The 24196-nt window shown below is 42.8% G+C and overlaps 1 protein-coding gene across 1 annotated transcript in view; it reads right to left on the minus strand.

Annotated features, from left to right (window-relative positions):
* LOC110532813 (semaphorin-4G) overlaps positions 1-23245 on the minus strand; it is a 39408-nt gene extending 16163 nt beyond the window's left edge. Inside the window, exons 1-9 of the mRNA XM_036989962.1 lie at positions 23085-23245; positions 21357-21859; positions 9533-9681; positions 8019-8081; positions 7405-7503; positions 7082-7175; positions 6734-6847; positions 6302-6456; positions 5096-5271 (exon numbers count right to left, since the gene is read on the minus strand). Of these exons, the coding sequence (XP_036845857.1) occupies positions 5096-5271; positions 6302-6456; positions 6734-6847; positions 7082-7175; positions 7405-7503; positions 8019-8081; positions 9533-9681; positions 21357-21486 (980 nt within the window). The 5' untranslated portion in view covers positions 21487-21859; positions 23085-23245. The remainder of the gene's footprint in view (positions 1-5095; positions 5272-6301; positions 6457-6733; positions 6848-7081; positions 7176-7404; positions 7504-8018; positions 8082-9532; positions 9682-21356; positions 21860-23084) is intronic.
* Between the last annotated feature and the right edge of the window lie 951 nt (positions 23246-24196).

Raw genomic sequence — 24196 nt, forward strand, 5'->3', positions numbered from 1 at the left:
TTTTGAAGAGAGGAGAAACCAAACTGCCAGGAGTGACTTATCATCGCATAGATATGTGAAAAACACCTTGAGGATTGATTCTAAACAACGTTTGCCATGTTTCTGTCGATATTATGGAGTTAATTTGGAAAAAAGTTCGGTGTTGTAATGACTGAATTTTCGTTTTTTTTTCTCAGCCAAACATGAAGAACAAAACGGACCGATTTCTCCTACACACATAATCTTTTTGGGAAAACTGAACATTTGCTATCTAACTGAGAGTCTCCTCATTGAAAACATCTGAAGTTCTTCAAAGGTAAATGATTTTATTTGAATGCTTTTCTTGTTTTTGTGAAAATGTTGCATGCTGAATGCCAGGCTTAATGCTATGCTAGCTATCAATACCCTTACACAAATGCTTGTTTAGCTATGGTTCAAAAGCATATTTAGAAAATCTGAGATGACAGTGTTGTTAACAAAAGGCTAAGCTTGAGAGCAAATATATTTATTTCATTTCATTTGCGATTTTCATGAATAGTTAACGTTGCGTTATGGTAATGAGCTTGAGTCTATTAATAGGATCCCGGATCCGGGTTTGCTCGTCGCAACTGGTTAAACGGTTTAGGATACCCCACATAAAAACAATGGGCTTTCACTTTTTGGTCTAAGTCACTAAATGAAGAAAACCTAAAATATTGGAGAGAAGGTTACTCTGCCTGCAGCCTCTGAAGGGAAGTAAGATATGTGCAGTTAGAGGAAACATAATGTGACCTTTTTCCCTTCAGCATATCAAATGTTTGTCTGGTCACAGAGGTCTTTGGACTTTGGGAGGTCATGAATAGACTGAACAACGACCACTTCTCTACATCTTTACATGTAACTTATTTAGTGGGTGCACTTACGCAGAGAGACTTAGTCAGTGCAGTCCAGTTTAAGGTAGACAACCACATGACAACCACATATCAAAGTGAAAATGTACTCTTCTCCTGAGTTGGTAGAAAGTCATGATAATGAAGCTTCATTTGAAACTCTTACTTTTGTGGTTATTTTGTCGTGATGCATGCAGAGGTTAAGCGGAGTGTACCATGTGTACACCACCGTACCCTTAGGGGGTTGACCGTAATGTACCTTTCTAATGGACAATGCAGACTGAGGCTATGCAGATACTTTGCCCTTTCCTGACATTGTAGATAATGTACACTGTGTCACACCTCCAGATCACTATGTTTAAGAAACTAATGCTATTTGAACCCAGGTCTGGTGAAGAGGTAACAGTGACTGTTCCCATCCACAAGAATTCCTAGGTTTCTCCGGGACATGGTCTGTAAACACTACAGAACTCAAGAGGAGAGAACAACACGTCACACTGATACAATAGTAAACACCTCTCTGTCCATCTGGATTTATTCATTGACTCACTCACTCACTCACTCACTCACTCACTCACTCACTCACTCACACACTCACACACACACACACACACACACACACACACACACACACACACACACACACACACACACACACACACACACACACACACACACACACGTCAGCCAGAACAGCAGCAGTAAACCTTAAATGTTACCATAGCGACAGCTAAAATAGATCAGAGACTCATGTAGCAGAGTTGAAAGGAATGATAGAGAGAGGAGAGAGAGAGAAAGAGGGAGAGAGAGAGGAGGAGACAGAGAGGAGAGAGAATGAGCGAGTGAAGAGAGAGAGAAGAGAAAGAGAGACAGGAGAGGGTGAGAGGAGAGAGGGAAAGAGAGCAAGGAGAGAGAGAGAGAGAGAGAGAGAGAGAGCAGGGGGTGTGGGTGACAAAGAGAAATGTTCAAAGCTAATCAAGAGAAGTTGTATGTATCCTCTGACAATTAAAAAGGGAGGGAGAGAGAGAGAGAGAGAGGTGGTGAGAGAGAGAGAGAGGTGGAGAGAGAGGGAGAGAGAGAGGTGGAGAGAGAGGGAGAGAAAATGAGAAGAGTGTGGGTGTGAAGGACAAGAGAAGGTATAGGTGGGAGAGAAGAGCAGGAGAGTTAAACAAAATAAGGAATGGGGCCCCCAAATAGAGAGGGGGAGGTTGGTGACCAGAGCTGAGCTACTACAGGTAACTACCAAAATAAAGGAAACACTTGAGTAAATGAGGGATACAAAGTATATTGAAAGCAGGTGCTCCCATACAGGTGTGGTTCCTGAGTTAATTAAAAACCTCTTCAGTCTACCCCCTCCTTTTTTGAACATTCTGTTAAAAATCGCGCAACATTTCAGCGTCCTGCTACTCATGCCAGGAATATAGTTTATGCATATGATTAGTATGTGTGGATAGAAAACACTCTGAAGTTTCTAAAACTGGTTACATAACGTCTGTGACTATAACAGAACGTGAACAGCAAGCGAAATCCCAAGAAAAACCTGGTCACAAAAACCACAGAAAAGTATTAATCCGCCAGTCTCTGAATTGTTTATTGCAAGCAAAAATATATAGCAGGGAGCTTGCAGTTCCTACAACTTCCACACGATGTCGTGTGGAACGTCATTTTCATTGACAAAAATACTTTGTGTAATGACAAATAGATCCTTCATTCCGTCAGGCATACAGCAATCGATTTTGGAAGAGAGACAAAGGACATCGTTTTCTTGAGTAGCTGCTATTGAATACAGATCGCCCAGTGATCAATTTGATCGCTTATTAACGTTTACAAATACCTAAAGTTGGGTTACAAAAGTAGGTTGAAGTGTTTTGTCAAAGAATATAGGCAACTTATATAATTTTAAAAAATGACGTTGCGTGTTGGAAGGGAGCTTTTTTCCTGAACCAGACAGGCTATACAAATGGATATTTTGGGCATACATGGACGGATTTAATCGGGAAGAAGACCCAATTGTGATGTTTATGGAACATATAGGAGTGCCAACATAGAATATCATCAAAGGTAATGAATGTTATATATTTTATTTCTGCGTTTTGTGTAGCGCCGGCTACGCTAACTCTTTTGTTTACGTCCCCTTCAGGTATATTGGGGTGTTGCATGCTATCAGATAATAGCTTCTCATGCTTTCGCCGAAAAGCATTTTAAAAATCTGACTTGTTGGCTAGATTCACAACGAGTGTAGCTTTAATTCAATACCCTACATGTGTGTTTTAATGAACGTTTGAGTTTTAACGAGTACATTTAGCATTTAGCGTAGTGCATTTGCATTTCCAGGTGTCTAGATGAGACATCTGCGTCTCAGGTAGGAGCAAGAGGTTTAAGCAATTAAAATCCCATGATGCTTAAGATCAGGTATAGAAATGACCAGTTGCCCATTATTTTGGCTATCAAGTCTAGAAGGAGAGATCTCAGTGACTTTGAAAGAGGAGTCTCAACCCAACTAAACATTTATGGAAGATTCAGGAGCGGCACCTGACACAGCGTTTTCCACCACCATCAACAAAACACCAAATGTGACTCAGGAAGCTCGCATGTAACTATTTCACAGGAGAGTCATTTGAACGTTTATTGTTTATACATTTTTATATTAAAATGTGTTTTTGGGCAGAAATGCCTTCTGGGCCTCCCGGGTCAGCCAGTGGTCTAGGGCACTGCATCGCAGCGCTAGCTGTGCCACCAGAGACTCTGGGTTCGCGCCCAGGCTCTGTCGCAGCCAGCCGCGACCGGGAGGTCCGTGGGGCGATGCGCAATTGGCCTAGCGTCGTCCCTACCGGGTTAGGCCAGGATGGATATCCTTGTCTCACCAGCGACTCCTGTGGCGGGCCGGGCGCATTGCACGCTAACCAAGGTCGCCAGGTGCACAGTGTTTCCTCCGACACATTGGTGCGGCTGGCTTCCGGGTTGGATGCGTGCTGTGTTAAGAAGCAGTGCAGCTTGGTTGGGTTGTGTTTCGGAGGACGCATGGCTTTCGACCTTCATCTCTCCCGAGCCCGTAAGGGAGTTGTAGCGATGAGACAAGATAGTAATTACTAACAATTGGATACCACGAAATTGGGGAGAAAAAGGGGTAAAATAATAAAAAATAAATAAAAACAACAAAGAAATGTCTTCTGGAACATGTGAACTTTCATGTGCCTTAATAACAAACTTTTATGCCATCTGCAAATATGAATAAAAAAAGACAGGAACCTTCCCGCTAGACATGAATGGCTGAGATAATGAGTGGGAGGGACATGCTGAGAGATGACTTTGGATTGGTCTGCCATTTAGCACGCTTCTGTCTGTAACATGAGCTGCTCAGTATGTGAAGGTAATCCTTTCTAGCGTTGCTTTTTTGAAAGATATCACGAATAACTGCAAAAACACCTGTCTCCAGATTATATCTTCAAACTAAGGGCAACCATGGCATCCGTGACAGAGAGGGAGAAGCGTCTATCCATGTATACGGGTAAGAGAGTCTAGCAAGATATTAAACGTTTCTAATTTGGTCAGAAAGTCATTTTCATTGCAATGCAAGTTAAAGCGTACTGTTATTTAGCTCACGTTAGCTGTCTGGTTTGCTAGCTAACGTTACGTGTATGATCTGTCAAGTAATATATTTTAAAAACATTTTTTAATCCATTTTAGTATAAGGCTGTAACGTAACAAAATGTGGAAAAAGTCTGTGGATCTGAATACTTTGCACTGTAACTACAGATCTGGGCAGATTCTCCCTCCCTCTCTGTCTTGATCTCTCTCCAGCCCCCACTTCCTCCCTTTTCCTGATACCCCTCTCTTCCCTTGCAGATTGTTTCTCCTTCTATCTCTCTCCATCAATCTCTGCATTTGTCACACCTTTCCCTTGGACCCAGCTAACACATCCTATCTCTTCTCTCTCGCATCTCTCGCCCCTTCTGTCGGTTTCTACCACTATTTTTCCCTTCAGATATTTTATTGAGCAGACACTTTTATCCAAAGGGTCTTACAGTCATACATTTTTCATATGGATGGCCCCAGCAGGAATCAAACTCAAAATCCTTGGTGTTGCAAGTGCCATGAGCCACACACACACACACACACACACACACACACAAACACTAGATTCATTAAAATACTCCTCTCCTCTCCTCTCCTCTCCTCTCCTCTCCTCTCCTCTCCTCTCCTCTCCTCTCCTCTCCTCTCCTCGCTAATGTTCTACTATTACTCACCACTCGGGACTGAAGACACCGTAGAAGAGTGTGTCGTGAGGTGTGTGTCCCGGCAGCGTGTAAATACTCCTCAACACGTTGAAGTGTAAGTTGTATTCTGGCAGCGAACACACCAGTGTGGCCTTTAGGAATGATGTCCACCTCTTCTGGAGGGTCAACAGACCTCCTCTATCTCCCTATGAGAGAGGGGGAAGAGGGGAGGACGATGGGAGGGGAGTTGGACAACAAACTGAGTCTGGAAAACATGCCTTTCTTGGGCACAATTTAAAGGAGGTCAAGGGAGATGATCATGTCTCCAAGGTTGTTTCATTTCTTAAACTGCAGCTCTGTGAAGACGTGAGACGAGAGCATTGCTATGGGAATGTGCCATTGCCACACCATTGCCCTGTGACAGCTCATTAGCAACCCTGTTGAGAGTGGTGATAGGCACTAGTCACTGAGGAGCACACACACACACACACACGCACACACACACACACACGCAAAGCACCTCATTAGAATCAGATATGCTATCAGACCCTTTGATACTTGTCCTCAACAGATATCTCACTTTTTGTTCTGTTTTAAAAGTTCTCCCTGCTTCAGTAAGTCAGTTCCCACTGCCCACAGCCTCTCACCCCCATAGAGCCTCACCCCTCTCTTCCTTCACCTCTCTCTTTCCCTCCTCACCCCTCTCTTCCTTCACCTCTCTCTCCCTCCTCACCCCTCTCTTCCTTCACCTCTCTCTCCCTCCTCACCCCTCTCTTCCTTCACCTCTCTCTCCCTCCTCACCCCTCTCTCCCTCCTCACCCTCTCTCCCTCCTCACTCCTCTCTCTTTCCTCACCCCTCTCTCCCTCCTCACCCCTCTCTCCCTCCTCACCCCTCTCTCTCTCCTCACCCCTCTCTCCCTCCTCACCCCTTTATCCCTCCTCACACCTCTCTCCCTCCTCACCCCTCTCTCCCTCTCTTCAGCTCTCTCTCCCTTCACCTGTCTCCCTCCCTCCTCACCCATCTCTCCCTCCTCACCCATCTCTCTCCCTTCAGCTCTCTCTCCCTCCTCACCCCCCTCTCTCCCTCACCCCTCTCTCCCTCCTCACCCCTCTCTCTCTCCCTCACCCCTCACCCCTCTCTCCCTCCTCACCCCTCTCTCTCTCCCTCACCCCTCTCTCCCTCACCACTCTCCCCTTTCTCCTACACATCTCTCTCTCTTCTCTCCCTCTCCTCACCTTACAGACTCGTCCAACACGTGCCACTCTAATGTGGCTGTAGTATGGGGTCTGCTCCTGGCTCTTCTCGGTAAAGAAGTAGTAGATTTTATCGTCATCTCCGGTAGTACTGCCCTCACTCTCCCTCACCAGGGCACTGCCCACAAAGTCAGCCTCTGAGGAAACAGAAACACACTGAGAGTCAGGAATTATCCATTCTAAAACATTGCTTTTCCCGGAAATAGAACATATCCATTTGTAATAAGAGACAGAACAGAAGGCGCTGCTATAGTCAAGGCAGGGTGACTTGAAGACCAGGTGACTCGAAGACCAGGTGACTTGAGCATGAAAATGAACATTGGTTCTTTGGCCAGTATGGTCCTTCCAATCAGAGGGAAGAGGCTATGGGTATAGGTTCTTTGAGAGGAGCCGTTCTAGCCCCGGGGAACTCACCATGAAACCAGCGAGTGGGTGCCTCCTCTGTCCTCACCATGGGATAGGGGTCGTTACGTCGGATGTCCGGAGAGCACTGGAACTCATACTGAGACGCCGTGTACATCTGCTGGTCTGGAACAATACAGGAACAGCAATGGTTATTGGTAAGTTTACATTGCAGAATAAGTATGACACATTAGCATTGAGCATAAACTTAAATTGTGAATAATATGCCCCCTCTTTTTTTGTTGTTGTACTTTTTTGCATCTACACCAGAAACATTGGTCCCATGTTTGGTGACAGAACACATTTCCATAAAGGATATACAGTAGTCGTGTATACAGGGTCTAAGAATGGTTGTTTTACCCACGATGAGGCCAGTGTAGCCTGTTGCAGGTCCATACGGACACTTCTCTCTACCCTCCTCAAACTCAGACGACACTTTAAAACTCTCCTCATCCTACACAGGAGAACAGGAGGTTACGGAGGCTAGTAACACAGTGGTTGAGCATAATATGGTTCATATTGTGTCAATTACTGTGGAAAGAGGGAGACAGTCGACCCACACAATACCATGAAGGAGTTAGTTAGCTAGAACATGAAATTGCCTTTAAAAAATATGTACATATTTTATGCATGTTCATTCTATGAGTGTGTGTAGGTTGTGTACTGTACTGCAGGTTACTTACTATGTACGCACAAAGAGGTTTGAAGGCGTGAGTCCCACACATGTAGAGATGAGTGGAATTAAATCTCTGGAGAAACCTGATGTGGTTATAACACTCTGTCTGTTGAGAGAGAGATAATATATCAACAAGAGGGAGAGAGAGAGAGAGAGAGCGAGGGAGAGAGAGAGAGATAGAGAGTGAGGGAGAGAGAGATCGAGGGAGAGAGGCAGAGAGAGGGAGAGCTAGAGAGAGTGAGTGAGAAAGCAAGAGAGAAGGGGAGAGAGATAGAGGGGTAGAGATAGAGAGGCAGTGAGAGCGAGAGAGAGGGAGAGAGAGAGATGGAGAGAGAGGGGGAAGATAGAGGGAGAGATGGATAGAGAGAGAGAGGGAGAGATAGAGACTGAGGGAGAGATGGAGAGAGGGTGGGAGAGAGAAAGAGAGAGAGAGAATAAGGTTGTTTATGATGAATGAGACATGAGATAGAAATCCCACACATATTGAGATGAGTAGATTTAAACGTCCCTAGGAGAGAGGATGAGAGAAAGATGGAGGGAGAGAGGTAGGGAGACATAAAGAGAGAGTAAACCTCGAGGTGATTACCTCACAGAGAAAAAGAAAGAGAGAGAAAGACATACCTTATCGTCTTTCCCTTTGCTCAGACACTGCTGCTTCTGCTCCTCAGAGGCTTCCCATTCAATCTGATACAATATATATATAAAGAGAGAGAGAGACAGAGAGAGATGGATGGAGACAGAAAGACAGACAGACAGACAGACAGACAGACAGACAGACAGACAGACAGACAGACAGACAGACAGACAGACAAATGAACAGACAGAGAGGGAGAGGGAGAGGGAGAGGGAGAGATGGAGACAGATACAGAGATGAAGACAGAGAAAGACACAGAGAGAGAGAGGCAGACAGAGGGAGAGACAAAGATAGAAAGAAAGAGAGAAAGAGAGAGAGACCAGAACATTAACAAGGGTTCTTGGCTAACTAGATTTCCAACATTTTTATGGCAGGGTGTCAGGTGAAACAGGGTGTTGAGTTTCTGTCCTAGTGTGGCTAGATACAGTGACAGATCTTCATTATCATGTTCCATAAAGCACAATTAGACAGTAGGCTAATGCTCCTGGAGAAACAGTCACTGCGTCCCAATCTCCTTTCTCTTGAGGTGTACACTCGTTCACTACAAGAAGGAGTTCGACCACATTTTTCATATCAGTCATATCTTTCAAATCATTGAAGAGAAGTGAGCCAAGTTATCATTACTCAGTACTGGTAACCCATGTTTATAGACAAGTTATCATTACCCAGTACTGGTAGCCCTTGTATATAACCAAGTTATCATTACCCAGTACTGGTAGCCCTTGTATATAACCAAGTTATCATTACCCAGTACTGGTAGCCCTTGTATATAAACAAGTTATCATTACCCAGTACTGGTAGCCCTTGTATATAACCAAGTTATCATTACCCAGTACTGGTAGCCCTTGTATATAACCAAGTTATCATTACCCAGTACTGGTAGCCCTTGTATATAACCAAGTTATCATTACCCAGTACTGGTAGCCCTTGTATATAACCAAGTTATCATTACCCAGTACTGGTAGCCCTTGTATATAACCAAGTTATCATTACCCAGTACTGGTAGCCCTTGTATATAACCAAGTTATTGTTACTCATTTCACTGTTACATCTGTTGTTTATGAAGCATGTGCCAAATAAAATTAGATTTGAATTTATTTGAAGAATTATCCTCCGCTCCTGACTGCATGTGCTGCGGCTCCAGTGAAGGAGCCTAGGCAAACATTTGACTCGTTTGCTACAACACCTTGCCTGTTTCAGCAAGGAGCAACATAGTCTCATCACATTGTAAAGAGTCCATGTCACCGCGGAAATGAACTCGACAGTCAGCTGTAAGATCCACCAAAAATATAAAGGTCATGACGGTTATTTCATTTTCATGACGGTCTTCATCCATACTGGTAGGTTAAACGATGATCCGGTAATCGTGCCAGCCCTAGATGGTACAGGGTGGGTTTGTTAACCTAGCAATAGAGGTGTTCAGTGTAAAAGACCTGGGAGGGGTAGGATCCTAAATTATCTACTGTCAGCTCCCTGATATCACACTCTCTCTCTCTCTTACAGTGCGAGCTGTGTTGTCTGAGATGTCTGTGGCGTTGAGAGCGAACACGGCCCCTCGGGCCCCCACGTAGAGAAGACCCATGTCCTCCTCTAGTAGCAGAGTACTGTAGTTCACTACTGAGGACTGGAAACGCCTGCAGCCCAACAGACCTGGGGGGAGATAGAGGGATGAGAGAAGGGGAGAAGAGAGGGAGGGTGAGAGAGGGTGTGAGAGAGAGAGAGAAGGTGAGAGGAGAGGGAGAGAGAAGGAGAGAGACAGAATGGGAGAGGGAGAGAAGATGAGAGAATGGGAGAATGGGAGAGAGGGAGAGAGGGAGAGAGAGTGTGTGAAGGTGTGAGAGAGTGTGTGTGTGTGAAGGTGTGAGAGAGTGTGTGTGTGTGAAGGTGTCAGAGAGTGTGTGTGTGTGAAGATGTGAGAGAGTGTGTGTGAAGGTGTGAGAGTGTGTGTGTGTGTGAAGGTGTGAGAGAGAGAGCGATTGAAGGTGAGAGAGTGTGTGAGAGAGAAGAGGAGAGGAAAGGGAGATAGAAGGGGAGAGGAGAGGAAGGGAGAGTGTGTGTGAAGGTGTGTGAGAGAGAGAGAGACAGAGAGAGAGAGAGAGAGAGAGAGAGAGAGAGAGAGATGGAGGAAAGAACAATTTATTAAAGTGACCTCTAACATGTACACCCTGACCCCATTGACACTGCTACTCTCTCTCTCTCTCTCTGTGTGTGTGTGAACCTGACTCAGCAGCCTAGTATCTGCTCTAATTAGTTCTCCAGTTGAGAGGCTGTGAGATAGTAATGACCAAACACAGAGGGGGGCACTAGTGTGTATGTGAACTTTACACTACATGTACTTACAGCCTAGTGCTGGCCTCTATTGCTAACCTAGTGTAGAGCTAAACTGCAGAAAGACAGCTGTACAAGACGAGTGCAACAATGACTCAACCATCACAGGTACAGTACAACAGACACACCCACATACAGAAGGAGTGTCCTAGGGCAACAGCAATGTAATTAGCCTTTTGGATTTGTTATAACACTTTTTTGGGTTACTACATGATTCCATACATGTTATTTCCTAGTTTTGATGTCTTTGATTATTCTACAATGTGGAAAACAGTCAAAATAAAGAAAAATCCTGAAATGAGTAGGTGTTCTAATATCTTTGACTGGTAGAGTACATCCATAAGTTCAAAGCCTGTTTCATAGAGAATGTAACAATCTGGACTATACAGCTCTGGAAGAAATGAAGAAACCACTGCAAAATGATCCGTTTCTCTGGTTTGACTATTTATAGGTATGTGTTTGGGTAAAATGAACATTTCTGTTTTATTCTATAAACTACTGACAACGTTTCTCCCAAATTCAAAATAAAAATATTATAATTTAGAGCATTTTTTTGCAGAAAATGCAACTGGTCAAAATAATAAAAAAGATGCATTGTCAGACCTCGAATAATGCGAAGAAAATAAGTTCATATTCATTTTTAAACGAGGTCAGAAATCAATATTTGTTGGAATAACCCTGATTTTCAATCACAGCTTTCATGTGTCTTGGCCTGTTCTCCACCAGTCTTTCACATTGATGTTGGGTGACTTTATGCCCCTTCTGGAGCAAATATTCAAGGCTTGTGACCAGGCTTGTGACCATCCATCTTCCTCTTGATCACATTCCAGAGGTTTTCAATGGGGTTCAGGTCTGGAGATTGGGCTGGCCATGACAGGGTCTTGATCTGGTGAGATGAGTCATCTCGCAGTGTTTGTCATTACATCCTGATGAAGACAGCTTGTCTGTGGAAACGTTGGACATAAATATTATTGCATCTGAGCTCCTAGAGTGTACAGCTCTCCTTTATTGTTTTAAGTGTTCTACTCCGCTAGCCAGCACCTTGCCTAAATAGGTGTTTCGTTCTCCTCTAGGTCCTCCATCCACACCTTGATTGACCTGGCTGTGTGGCATGGAGCATTGTCCTGCTGGAAAAACCAATCCTCAGAGTTGGGGAACATTGTCTTCCAGGACAACCTTGTACGTGGCTTGATTCATGCGTCCTTCACAAAGACAAATCTGTCTGATTCCTGCCTTACTGAAGCACCCCCAGATCATCACTGATCCTCCGCCAAATTTCTCAGTGGGTGCAAGACCTGGAGAGGCCTACAAGCCACAGTGTCTCGCACAACACTTTTGTTATTTTGACCAGTTGTCATTTTCTGCAAATAAATGCTCTAAATGACACATTTTTTATTTGTAATTTGGGAGAAATGTTGTCAGGAGTTTATAGAATAAAACCGAAATTGTAATTTTACCCAAACACATACTTCTAGTAAAACCAGAGAAACGGATACTTTGCAGTGGTCTAAATGTTTTCCAGAGCTGTATGCAGTAACTTACTTCGAAGAGATGATGGTGATCAAGTCTAAATAGGGTTTGGTGTTTGGTGTGTGGTAGTCTAAATTCAGTGTACTTGTCTTCAAATGCCATTTCCCCAAAGTTAGACTTTTGCCAACTCATTTTCTTCAATTTATGTGCGGTGATCCTTAGATTCTCAAAACTTGCCCAGAGGGAATTGTTGAAATGTTGTACATTTTTTATTCTAAATAACATTTCCTTTGAGAAATGTGCCCAAAATGTACTTTACGTACATGTCTTTAGTATTTTAGAGATAGAAATATGAAACAAATATTTTGAGATTTGTAGGAGGATAAATACCCATTGAACAAAGGACAGGCTGCCAGAAATCGTTTCCATTCAAGCTGGCCAGTGTGGCAGCCATCTCGGCGCCAAGGCTATGTATAATACAATGAGATGAAAATCCTTCCTGTTATACTTCTAATTCAACCTCAAAACTCAGTCAACTCCACAGAATATTATGTGGGTGCCTCAGACATTCATCTGGATTGTGATCAGTGTACACTACAATACATTCTCATGTCAGTCTATCTGTGTCTCTAATACAGGAGTCAACGTTCTCCGTCAATCTCTGTGACCATCCCTAGAGTATTTACATTACTGTATTGATACAATGTTTAGGGCCGGAACTGTGATCAAAGTCATCATGTTGTATTAGGGAACCCTTTTTGTTTCCTCAGTAGAAACCTTTTTGGTTCCAGGTAGAACTCTTTTTAGTTCCAGTTAGAATCCTATGTGGAAAGGGTTCTAGATGAAACCCAAAGGGCTCTACCTGGAACTAATAGGGGCTATTCGAAGGGGTCTCCTATGGGGACAGCCGAAGAACCATTTTATAGGTTCTAGATAGCACTTTTTTTCTGAGGGTGTAGGCTACAGCAGTGACTAGGGTCTGGGAATCATGATGGACTGTCTTGGTAACTTTGAAAAGGGGAGAAAAAAAATCAGTGAAGGTCCTCTTTCAGACAGACAACTCTCCCAACAAATCACCAGTGTGACTATGTGGAGATGAAAATGCAGGCAGGAATTGTGCTCATGAAAAACTCTTACCATAGCCTGTAGGCAGACATGACAGAAGGTCATGATTCTAAACCAAAGTTAGCAGGCAAGACCTTTGCAGTGGTTTTAGTGAAGGCAGTTGAAGCAAACGAGTCACTTGTGAAATGGACTCATTAAAAATAACCTCAGTGATCTCCATCTAGCTAGCTACTGTTTTGTGTCCGGGGGATGTTTACGCTAGGGCAGCCAGTGGATAAGGCAGTGCCCTCTCCTTTATGCCAAACTGACGTCTAAGTACAGACGTGTATGTTAGAATATTGGTACATTGTGGGAGTCAAGCCGTCTGTCTGAAGGGACTATACACAGCCTGCCCCGGCCCCCACTCCCATAAAACAAAGTCACATTGAAACAGAACAAGATCTGGGGACGTATGTATCAAGTGTCTCAGAGAAGTGCTGATACCAGGCTGTGATACCAGGCTGTGATACCAGGCTGTGATACCAGGCTGTGATACCAGGCTATGATACTAGGCTGTGATACCAGGCTGTGATACCAGGCTGTGATACCAGGCTGTGATACCAGGCTGTGATACCAGGCTGTGATACCAGGCTGTGATAGCAGGCTGTGATACCAGGCTGTGTCAGACAAAGGCCCTAACAAATGTAAAAGCCAGCCACCTAAGACATAGACTGTTCTCTGCTACGGCACGGCAAGCGCTACCGATGCACCAAGTCTGGAACCAACAGGACCCTGAACAGCTTCTACCCCCAAGCCATAATACTGCTAAATAGATAGTTAAATCGTTAACCAGTAGCTACCCAGACGATCTGGATTGAACATTTTTGGAATAGCTCTTTAGACTCTTCACATTCGCTGCTGCTACTGTTTATTATCTATCCTTGTTGTCTAGTCACTTTATCCCTACCTATATGTAGATATCTACCTCAATTACCTATCGACTCGATACTGGTACCCCTTGTATATAGCCAAGTAATCGTTACTCATTGTGTATTTATTCCTCATGTTATTATTTTTCTATTCTTTCAATTTCTTTCTCTCTGCATTGTTGGTAAGAGCCCGTAGGTAAGCATTTCACTGATGGTCTACACCTATTGTTCACAATTTGGATTTGATTTGATCTAGGATTAGTTTTGCCTTTTACAACATGGACAGGAGGAGCTGATCCAAGATCAATATTCCTATTCCGAGACGCTTTACAAATACGAATCTTGATTCCTGGAGAGAAGAATCGTGGACAAGAAATGTCTGATTCCTCCACCTCTGTGAAGGTACTAGTAGCTAGTAGCTTCTTAGTTGTTGTTAAAACTTCTTATGGATCGGTGTCCCGTCCACGGGACAGTTGTTGCTCAATATGCATAATGTGACTAAAACGATGTTTTAAACAACAACAACAAAATATGTGGTATTCACAAATTCACATATAAGTGTCTTATATGGGCAGAAAGCTTACATTCTTGTTAATGTAACTGCACTGTCCAATTTACAGTAGCTATTACAGCGAAAACATACCATGCTCATGTTTGAGGATAGTGCACAACCACAAAACACTTTTATCACCACGACAGGTTTGAGACATTCACATCTGAAGGTAAATACTTTACTTACATTCTGAAATCTTGCTCTGATTTGTCATCCTAAGGGTCCCAGAGATAAAATGTAGTGCAGTTTTGTTTGATAAAATCATTTTCATATCCTTAAAAGGTCCATATAGTATGCATGATCAATTTTGTATTTCCACTCGTTCATCTTGCAAAGAAAGAAATCTGTGAAAATCGTCCAGGTTAGGGAGGGTTTGGCCGGCGGGGATATCCTTGTCTCATCGCTCACTAGCGACTCCTGTGGCGGGCCGGGCGCAGTGCACGCTGACACGGTTGCCAGGTGTACGGTGTTCCCTCCGACACATTGGTGCGGCTGGCTTCCGGGTTGGATGTGCATTGTGTCAAGAAGCAGTGCGGCTTGGTTGGGTTGTGTTTCGGAGGATGCGTGGCTCTCGACCTTTGCCTCTCCCGAGTCTGTACGGGAGTTGCAGTGATGAGACAAGACTGTAACTACTACCAATTGGATACTACGAAATTGGGGAGAAAAAAGGGGTGAATTTTTTTGTTTTCATATATAAAAAAATTACATTTGTATGTATTCCTCAGACACTCTAAAAAGTAGCCAGCCTTTGCTATATCATTCTGCATTCATTATATCCACTGGAAAGTCCATTTTAGCCAGGAAGGCATGACATCATTGTGCGCCGATGACACGGGCAGTGTTCACCTGATTGACTGTATCTTTATCCATGCTCATAGAATTCCTCCCACCTTATTCACCATTCCTTAACCCAATTGAGAAGTTACTTTCAGCATGGAGGTGGAAGGTGTACGATCGTCAGCCACACACACAGATGACCGTGCTGGCTGCAATGGATGCAGCATGTGAGGACATCACAGTAGACGCCTGCAGAGGATGGATAAGGCATTCCAAAATATTATTTCCATGTTGCATTGGAAGGGAAAATATCCGGTGTGATGTGAATGAGAATATGTGGGCCGACAGACAGGAACGTCTGGATGTGTAGAGACAGCACAACAGTGCTGCGGGCAAAGTTGTGCCTTAGGGGTGGTTTCCTGTGTTTCTTTCTAATTTTGTTTTTTCTCCTTTGTGCCCCTTGGGTTGTCCAGTCTCTTTCAATCAATAACCCACATACAGTAATATGTAAATAGTACTGTTGAAATTGATATATGCCATAGAAGTGCAGCCTTGTGCATTTTCAATACAGTAACTGTCATCCAAACTGTAGCCTAAGTTTACATCAGGTAATACTGTCAAAGTACACAGTTACATTGACAACATGCCTAAACATGTTGACGACCTTGTTCGTGAACAATGACTCAATGACTCATTGACTCATTCTGATGAAACTGACATGATCATTGGCATGAATATTTACTTTTGAGATATGTACTAAGGATTTTTAGTGACTGACTAGCTTTAGAAACATGTCTATTGTATATTGCAGTTTGTACAAATTGTTCTGAGAAATGCACTTATTATTTTGCACATGTTAGGGATGATGTGAAAAATGCACCAAAGCGACTGTGAAAAACTATAATCAGACACAAAGGACAGCGGCCATATTACATTCCTTCTGGGTGATTGTATAACCAGCCTTTTCTATTCTCTCCCCTGGAATCATGTGAGATGTCCTCTGCAAGCACAACTGTGAAAGACAAGGCCATTCACACACACTGATGCATGTGCATCCACGCACAACCCACACTCACACACCCACACACAGTATACACAATGTGCCTGTCATTGGGAGCAGAGACAATGAGTGTGTTGCAGAGACAATGAGTGTGTTGCAGAGACAATGAGTGTGTTGCAGAGACAATGAGTGTGTTGCAGAGACAATGAGTGTGTTGCAGAGACAATGAGTGTGTTGCAGAGACAATGAGTGTGTTGCAGAGACAAAGCCTGTAATCCCAGCATTGTATCTCACTACGACACACCCAACACACAAATAGGCGAACACATGAACGCAAACACACCTAAGAGGAACGACAACATCACCCTTCCTTTCTCCCTCACACATACAATCCAAGCGTGGTAGAGGGAGAGTGAGGATCCAGAGGTCACTGGGGGGTCAGGGGATACTAACGGTCAGGATTCAACTCCGCCTCAGGCTGGGGTTTAATCCCATTAGGGTTGACCTGAAAGTCTGACAGTACATGGTGAGAATTATTCATTGACCTTAGTTTGACCAGCTACGGCTAAACTTGACTGGGAATACACATACTGGATTCTCACATACCGTCTCTGCTATTCAACTCATTAATGAGCGATTCTGTTTGTCACCTTTAATTACAGTGTGTTTGTGTTTATGAGAGAGGGAGAGATCCTGTGTACTTTATTTACTGAGTAAATATTTTGAAGGGGCCTCAGCTGATCAGGTCAGAAATTCAAAACACAGTTTTCAGAAACAGTTGAAGTCAGAAGTTTACATACACCTTAGCCAAATACATTTAAAATCAGTTTTTCACAATTCCTGACATTTAATCCTAGTAAAAATGCCCTGTCTTAGGTCAGTTAGGATCACTACTTTATTTTAAGAATGTGAAATGATTTATTTCAGCCTTTGTTTCTTTCATCACATTCCCAGTTGGTTAGAAGTTTACATACCCTCAATTAGTATTTGGTAGCATTGCCTTTAAATTGTTTAACTTGGGTCAAACGTTTCGGTTAGCCTTCCACAAGCTTCCCACAATAAGTTGGATGAATTTTGGCCCATTCCTCCTGATAGAGCTGGTGTAACTGAGTCAGGTTTGTAGGCTTCCTTGCTCGCCCACGCTTTTTCAGTTCTGCCCACAAATTTCTGATAGGATTGAAGTCAGGGCTTTGTGATGGCCACTCCAATAGCTTGACTTTGTTGTACTTAAGCCATTTTGCCACAACTTAGGAAGTATGCTTGGGATCTTTGTCCATTTGGAAAACCCATTTGCGACCAAGCTTTTACTTCCTGACTGATGTCTTGAGATGTTGCTTCAATATATCCACATAATTTCCTCACTCGTGATGCCATCTATTTTGTGAAGTGCACCAGTCCCTCCTGCAGCAAAGCACCCCCACAACATGATGCTGCCACCTCTGTGCTTCATGGTTAGGATGGTGTTCTTCGGCTTGCAAGCCTCCCCCTTTTTCCTCCAAACATAACGATGGTCATTACAGCCAAACAGTTATATTTTTGTTTCATCAGACCAGAGGACACTTCTCCAAAAAGTACGATCTTTGTCCCCATTGCAATTTGCAATTGCAAACCGTAGTCTGGCTTTTTTATGGCGGTTTTGGAGCAGTGGCTTCTTCCTTGCTGAGCGGCCTTTCAGGTTATGTCGATATAGGACTCGTTTTACTCTGGATATAGATGCTTTTGCACCTGTTTCCTCCAGCATCTTCACAAGGTCCTTTGCTGTTGTTCTGGGATTGATTTGCATCTTTCGCACCAAAGTACGTTCATCTCTAGGAGACAGAACGGGTCTCCTTCCTGAGCGGTATGACGGCTGCATGGTCCCATGGTGTTTATGCTTGCGTACTATTGTTTGTACAGATGAACGTGGTACCTTCAGGCATTTGGAAATTGCTCCCAAGGATGAATGAGACTTGTGGAGGTCTACAATTTTTTTATGAGGTATTGGCTGATTTCTTTTGATTTTCCCATGATTTCAAGCAAACAGTCACTGAGTTTGAGGTTGGCTTTGAAATACATCCACAGGTATACCTCCTATTGACTCAAATTATATCAATTAGCCTACCAGAAGCTTCTAAAGGCATTACATAATTTTCTGGAATTTTCTAAGCTGTTTAATGGCACAGTCAACTTAGTGTATGTAAACTTCTGACCCACTGGAATTGTGATACAGTGAATTTTAAGTGAAATTATCTGTCTGTAAACAATTGTTGGAAAAATTACTTGAGTCATGCACAGAGTAGATGTCCTAACCGACTTGCCAAAAGTCATTAAAAAGAGTTTTGTGTCACAGTACAACATCTTCATTTTGGAGATCCAGGAATGTAACTAAAACTTCACACACGTTAATGTCTACTTACCCCTCTCCACTCTTCTTTCTGTGTATCTTTCATGTGACATTTATTCATTTATCAGTAGTGAGGGCATGTATTTTCTTACTGGCCACCCGTGGGGGTTGAACCCACAACACTGGCATTGCAAGCACCATGTTCTACCAACTGAGCCACACAGGATCTTTCAAACTACGTAATGTTTACAGTGGAAGTCACCATCTCCCAAAGCATCAATCAGACTCAGCGATAGGCTATGATGTAGATCCAGATAGTAAACAGCATAGTGGGTCAATTTCCGCTACAACTAAGAGGGTTGAAGCGCGAGGCTCAACTTCTCCCCCGTTTTGGTGCCCTGGCTTCCACGCTGTGAACAAAGTGAAGGGAACCCGTGCACATGTGCAGATACTGTGTGTGACTGTGTGAGAGCAAAGTCTTGCATCTCACTCATCTCAATATCTGCAGTGCTGCTCGTGGCAACATAATTTCGCTGTGTCTACCTTTCAGGTTAGGTGTGTATTTTAACCACCCTGTGGTGGGCTTGGAGTGTTGCCATGGTAACGTTTAGATGAAAGAGATTAGTCAAAGTGTGCAGATAAAAGCCACAGTGACGGCAGGACAAAAATACAGACTTAAGAAAGAGAAGGAGGAGAGAATAAAGACTTGAAGGAAGAAAGAGAGAGGGAGCCAAGTGTAATAGGGAGGAGGGATTGGTGCGGCAAGCAAGTAATGGAGGAAAAGGAGAGGAATGAGAAAAGACATGAGAAAGGACATGGAAAAGAACATGGAAAGAAGGAGGAGAGATAAATGGTTGATTTAGAATAAGTGAGATAAGAGAAGAGGAGTAGAGAAGGGAGGAGAAGAGGAGAGAAGGGAGGAGAAGAGGAGAGAAGGGAGGAGAAGAGGAGAGAAGGGGGGAGAAGAGGAGAACCATTGACCAAATAGGCTCTTCCAGATGTGATTGCATAAAACCACAGGCAGATTTGTATTCACTCTGGGACATTCCAAAGAGAGAGAGAGGCCCCCCCCCCCCCCCCCCCACACACACACACACACACTCAGGTGTGAGAGTACACCTGTCCTTTTTCTCTGTCTCCCTCTCTCCTGCTCTGTTTTTAAGCTCAAACATTATGGCCTCCCAGAGTTAGTCGTTTGCACAGCAGATTATCGAGTCAGAGAGACAGAAAGAGAGAGAGAGAGAAATAGGGAGAGGGATGGGGAGGAGAGGGTTTCCAAAACAATACTTTTCTCCTGGCCTTGTCGTGTCTTTGGCTATGCCGGCTTAAGTGATATGACATGCTATTCCATAAAACCCTTTCTCTGTAATTAATATTACCTGATTACGCTAATCATGTAAATGTAATTAACTAGAAAGTTGGGGCACCACGAAAGAGTGTTTATAGAGCTGTTATCTTCCGACTAAACTCTTAAAGACCTAGTAGTCTTTTACATCAGTAGCAGTCAATATTTAATCGTCACTTTATTCAGTCTCATCTGAAAGTTGTAAATTCTTGGTTATCTTCACGAACCCTGGCTAACAAGTTGAATCAGCAATACAAAATTGGGTTTAATTATTTATTTACTAAATACCCAAATAATCACACAGAATTACATTTACACAGAATGGGAGATACATTGATTACAAATGATGTCATAAAGGAAAACGTCCCTAGCGGACGGAATAGATATGACGGCTGGTTACACAAAGAAAAGGGGGGTTGGGTTTTGAATGAAAGAGCGGGAAGACTGAGTAACAAAGGAAGAAGCTGTGCTATTGTAAATACAGAGTCTTATGCATTCTGAATGACCACCCATTTGGAAAAGGAAATTGCAAGGAATATTTACTCTGAGCTGCGCTTCAATAGGTTGGTCGTGGATGGAAGGCCGGGTTGCCCAGCAGGGATCTCTTGTCCTCTAAAGAATGTCTCTGGTGGTAAACTGGATACATTGTAGTATCATTGTGTGTCTTAGATGGGATACGTCGTCCGTCCTTTCCTCGCTCAAATTTACAGCGGCTGCTTCTAACTCAACGGTTAGGAGGTATCACTTCTGGAGTGAATAAGAGTTCAAAGTTCATACCAAGTTGCCATACTTTTAAGCTCGTGCTATATTCTGGCTGGTATAGTTGAAATTCATCCTTTCTGCGTGTCGATCGTCACCTTCACATTGAACACGATGCTAATTTCGTTAGGTTATTATTTGAGCCCTTTTAACGTAGGACCGTCGTCCTCACGTCCTCGGAACAGAAAGTTGAATTTTCGTCAACTGGTTTATATAGTGGTGAAAGAAGGGCGTGTTTCATAGTTACAACCAATGTCTGTTCACTTGGGCGGGGTCTCTGAGTGAGCAGAGTTTCTCTATGACAAACCGTTCTCTCATTTAAGAAGCTAAAATTACATTTAATCTTTTCACAAATAGTTTCATATTTAAACATTTAAATTGCACAACAATTCCATGTGAATCTGATAACTAGAATGTGTCAACTTTCCAAGATACAGTTTATGTCATCCTGCCATTAGTGGTAATGTCTCAGACAGCAACTGATCTGAGATCATATTCATTAAGTGCCAACGCATATTTTCAACTGGTTGGATTACCGAAATATGGTTCCGTTTCCCACCTTTCGATGTTACCAGACTCTCTATGTTACAAAGGCTTTACAAGAGTCAACTCTATAAAGTAGAGAGAGAGAAAAGGGGAAAGGTATTTATGGGGGTCATAAACCTCCCCCAACAGGCCAACGTCATGACACCCTCTACATATCTATTGTGTGTGTGTGTGTGTGTGTGTGTGTGTGTGTGTGTGTGTGTGTGTGTGTGTGTGTGTGTGTGTGTGTGTGTGTGTGTGTGTGTGCTTACCGCTGGTAGTCATAGTGATCCTGGGGGTGACATCCAGGTCTATGGGGGCTCTGAAGGGGTATCCTCCCGCTACACCACAGCTCAGGAGCAGGAGAAGGGAGGACAGGGCAAAACACACACACACTGCCATCTACACACACACCCGCCAGGGGGAGAGAGTTGCCCTCCGACTACTACTCAGAGAGGAGGACACACACACACACACTGTGGAAAAACACACTCTCCTTCGCATCCGCTCATGCATCCATTCACATGAACACACACTAGTGAGCTGCCGTTCTCCTACTATTCAGAGCAAGAAACTCGCACACTCACTCTCCCGCTCAAGCAAAGAAACATTGTCACTTCGACACACATACACTGGAAGGCAGTCCTCTCTTCTCTCAGCAGACACACACACATATACACATATACAGCACACCGACGCAAACAAGCACTGGATTCTCTCTCCCTCTGGGCTGTTGGCTGAACCGGCTGGTTCATCTACTTGCTGCAGGTTCCATCTAGAGAGAAAACATGTCAGACTTTATCCAGTGTCATCTACACATGTCCAATCTACGTATTGCTGCCAGGAACTGTTGTCAAACTCCAAACTCCAAAGCAATCATTACTGAAACATCACAACCACATTAATCATTACGGTAACATCACAACCACATTAATCATTACGGTAACATCACAAGCACATTAATCATTACAGTAACATCACAACCACATTAATCATTACGGTAACATCACAAGCACATGAATCATTACGGTAACATCACAAGCACATTAATCATTATGGTAACATCACAACCACATTAATCATTACAGTAACATCACAAGCACATTAATCATTACGGTAACATCACAACCACAGTTAACACCACAACCACATGAATTATTACGGTAACATTACAACCACAGCAATCATTAACATCACAACCACATTAATTATTACAGTAACATTACAACCACAGCAATCATTAACATCAAAACCACAGCAATCATTACTGTAACATCATAACCACAGCAATCATTAACATCATAACCACAGCATCATTATCATCATAACTACAGCAATCATTAACATCATAACCACAGCAATCATTATTATCATAACCACAGCAATCATTATCATCATAACCACAGCAATCATTATCATCATAACCACAGCAAACATTATCATCATAACCACAGCAAACATTATCATCATAACCACAGCAATCATTATCATCATAACCACAGCAAACATTATCATCATAACCACAGCAATCATTACTGTAACATCATAACCACAGCAATCATTAACATCATAACCACAGCAATCATTAACATCATAACCACAGCAATCATTAATAAAATAACCACAGCAATCATTAATAAAATAACCACAGCAATCATTAATAAAATAACCACAGCAATCATTAATAAAATAACCACAGCAATCATTAATAAAATAACCACAGCAATCATTAATAAAATAACCACAGCAATCATTGACATCATAACCACAGCAATCATTAATAAAATAACCACAGCAATCATTACTGTAACATCCTAACTGCACAAATAGCATGTGTATTAATCAACCAACTACTGTGTAATATGTATAATAAACCAAGTAAAGACTTTGAGATAAGATAGTGATGGAATGTAATGAAAATTCAAAAGTATGAAAATAATGTGAAAGTTAAGGCAGTAAGGGAAGATAAATCCCCAGAGAAAAGGAGAGAATAACATTACCTTTCGGTTGAAGAGATGGAGGAACGACATCTAGCTAGGAGGGTTACTACAGGCTGCAGACGAATGAGAGAGAGTCTGTTGTCCGTTGTGTGGAGAGAAAGAACTTAGAGAGAAGGGTAAAAAACATGTCGCTGGGAGAGAGAGAGAGAGGGAGAGATATAGATAGCGAGAGAGAGAGAGAGAGGGAGAGATATAGATAGAGAGAGAGGGATATATATATATATATAGAGAGGGATATATATATATAGAGAGAGAGAGAGAAAGGGAGAGATATAGATAGAGAGAGAGGTGGATATATAGATAGAGGGCGAGAGATATAGATAGAGGGCGAGAGGGAGAGATATAGATAGAGGGAGAGAGGGAGAGATATAGATATAAAGAGAGAGGGAGAGATGTAGATATATAGAGAGAGGGAGAGATAACAATATATATAGAGAGAGGGAGAGATAAAGATATATATATAGAGAGGGAGAGATAAAGATAGAGGGAGAGAGAGAGATATATAGCTAGAGGGAGAGAGAGAGAGAGAGAGAGAGAGAGAGAGAGAGAGGGAGAGAGAGATATATAGATATATACAGTATATGGAGAGGGAGAGATATAGATATATATAGAGAGATTGAGAGATATAGATAGAGGGAGAGAGAGGGAGATATATAGAGAGGGAGAGATATAGATATATATAGAGAGAGGGAGAGATATAGATAGAGGGAGAGAGAGGGAGATATATAGAGAGAGGGAGAGATATAGATATACAGTGCCTTGCGAAAGTATTCGGCCCCCTTGAACAGCGACCTTTTGCCACATTTCAGGCTTCAAACATAAAGATATAAAACTGTATTTTTTTTGTGAAGAATCAACAACAAATGGGACACAATCATGAAGTGGAACGACATTTATTGGATATTTAAAACTTTTTTAACAAAGCAAAAACTGAAAACTGGGCGTGCAAAATTATTCAGCCCCTTTACTTTCAGTGTAGCAAACTCTCTCCAGAAGTTCAGTGAGGATCTCTGAATGATCCAATGTTGACCTAATGACTAATGATGATAAATACAATCCACCTGTGTGTAATCAAGTCTCCGTATAAATGCACCTGCACTGTGATAGTCTCA

Source organism: Oncorhynchus mykiss, chromosome 1 (genome assembly GCF_013265735.2).
Source record: "Oncorhynchus mykiss isolate Arlee chromosome 1, USDA_OmykA_1.1, whole genome shotgun sequence".
Classification (NCBI taxonomy): Eukaryota; Metazoa; Chordata; class Actinopteri; order Salmoniformes; family Salmonidae; genus Oncorhynchus; species Oncorhynchus mykiss.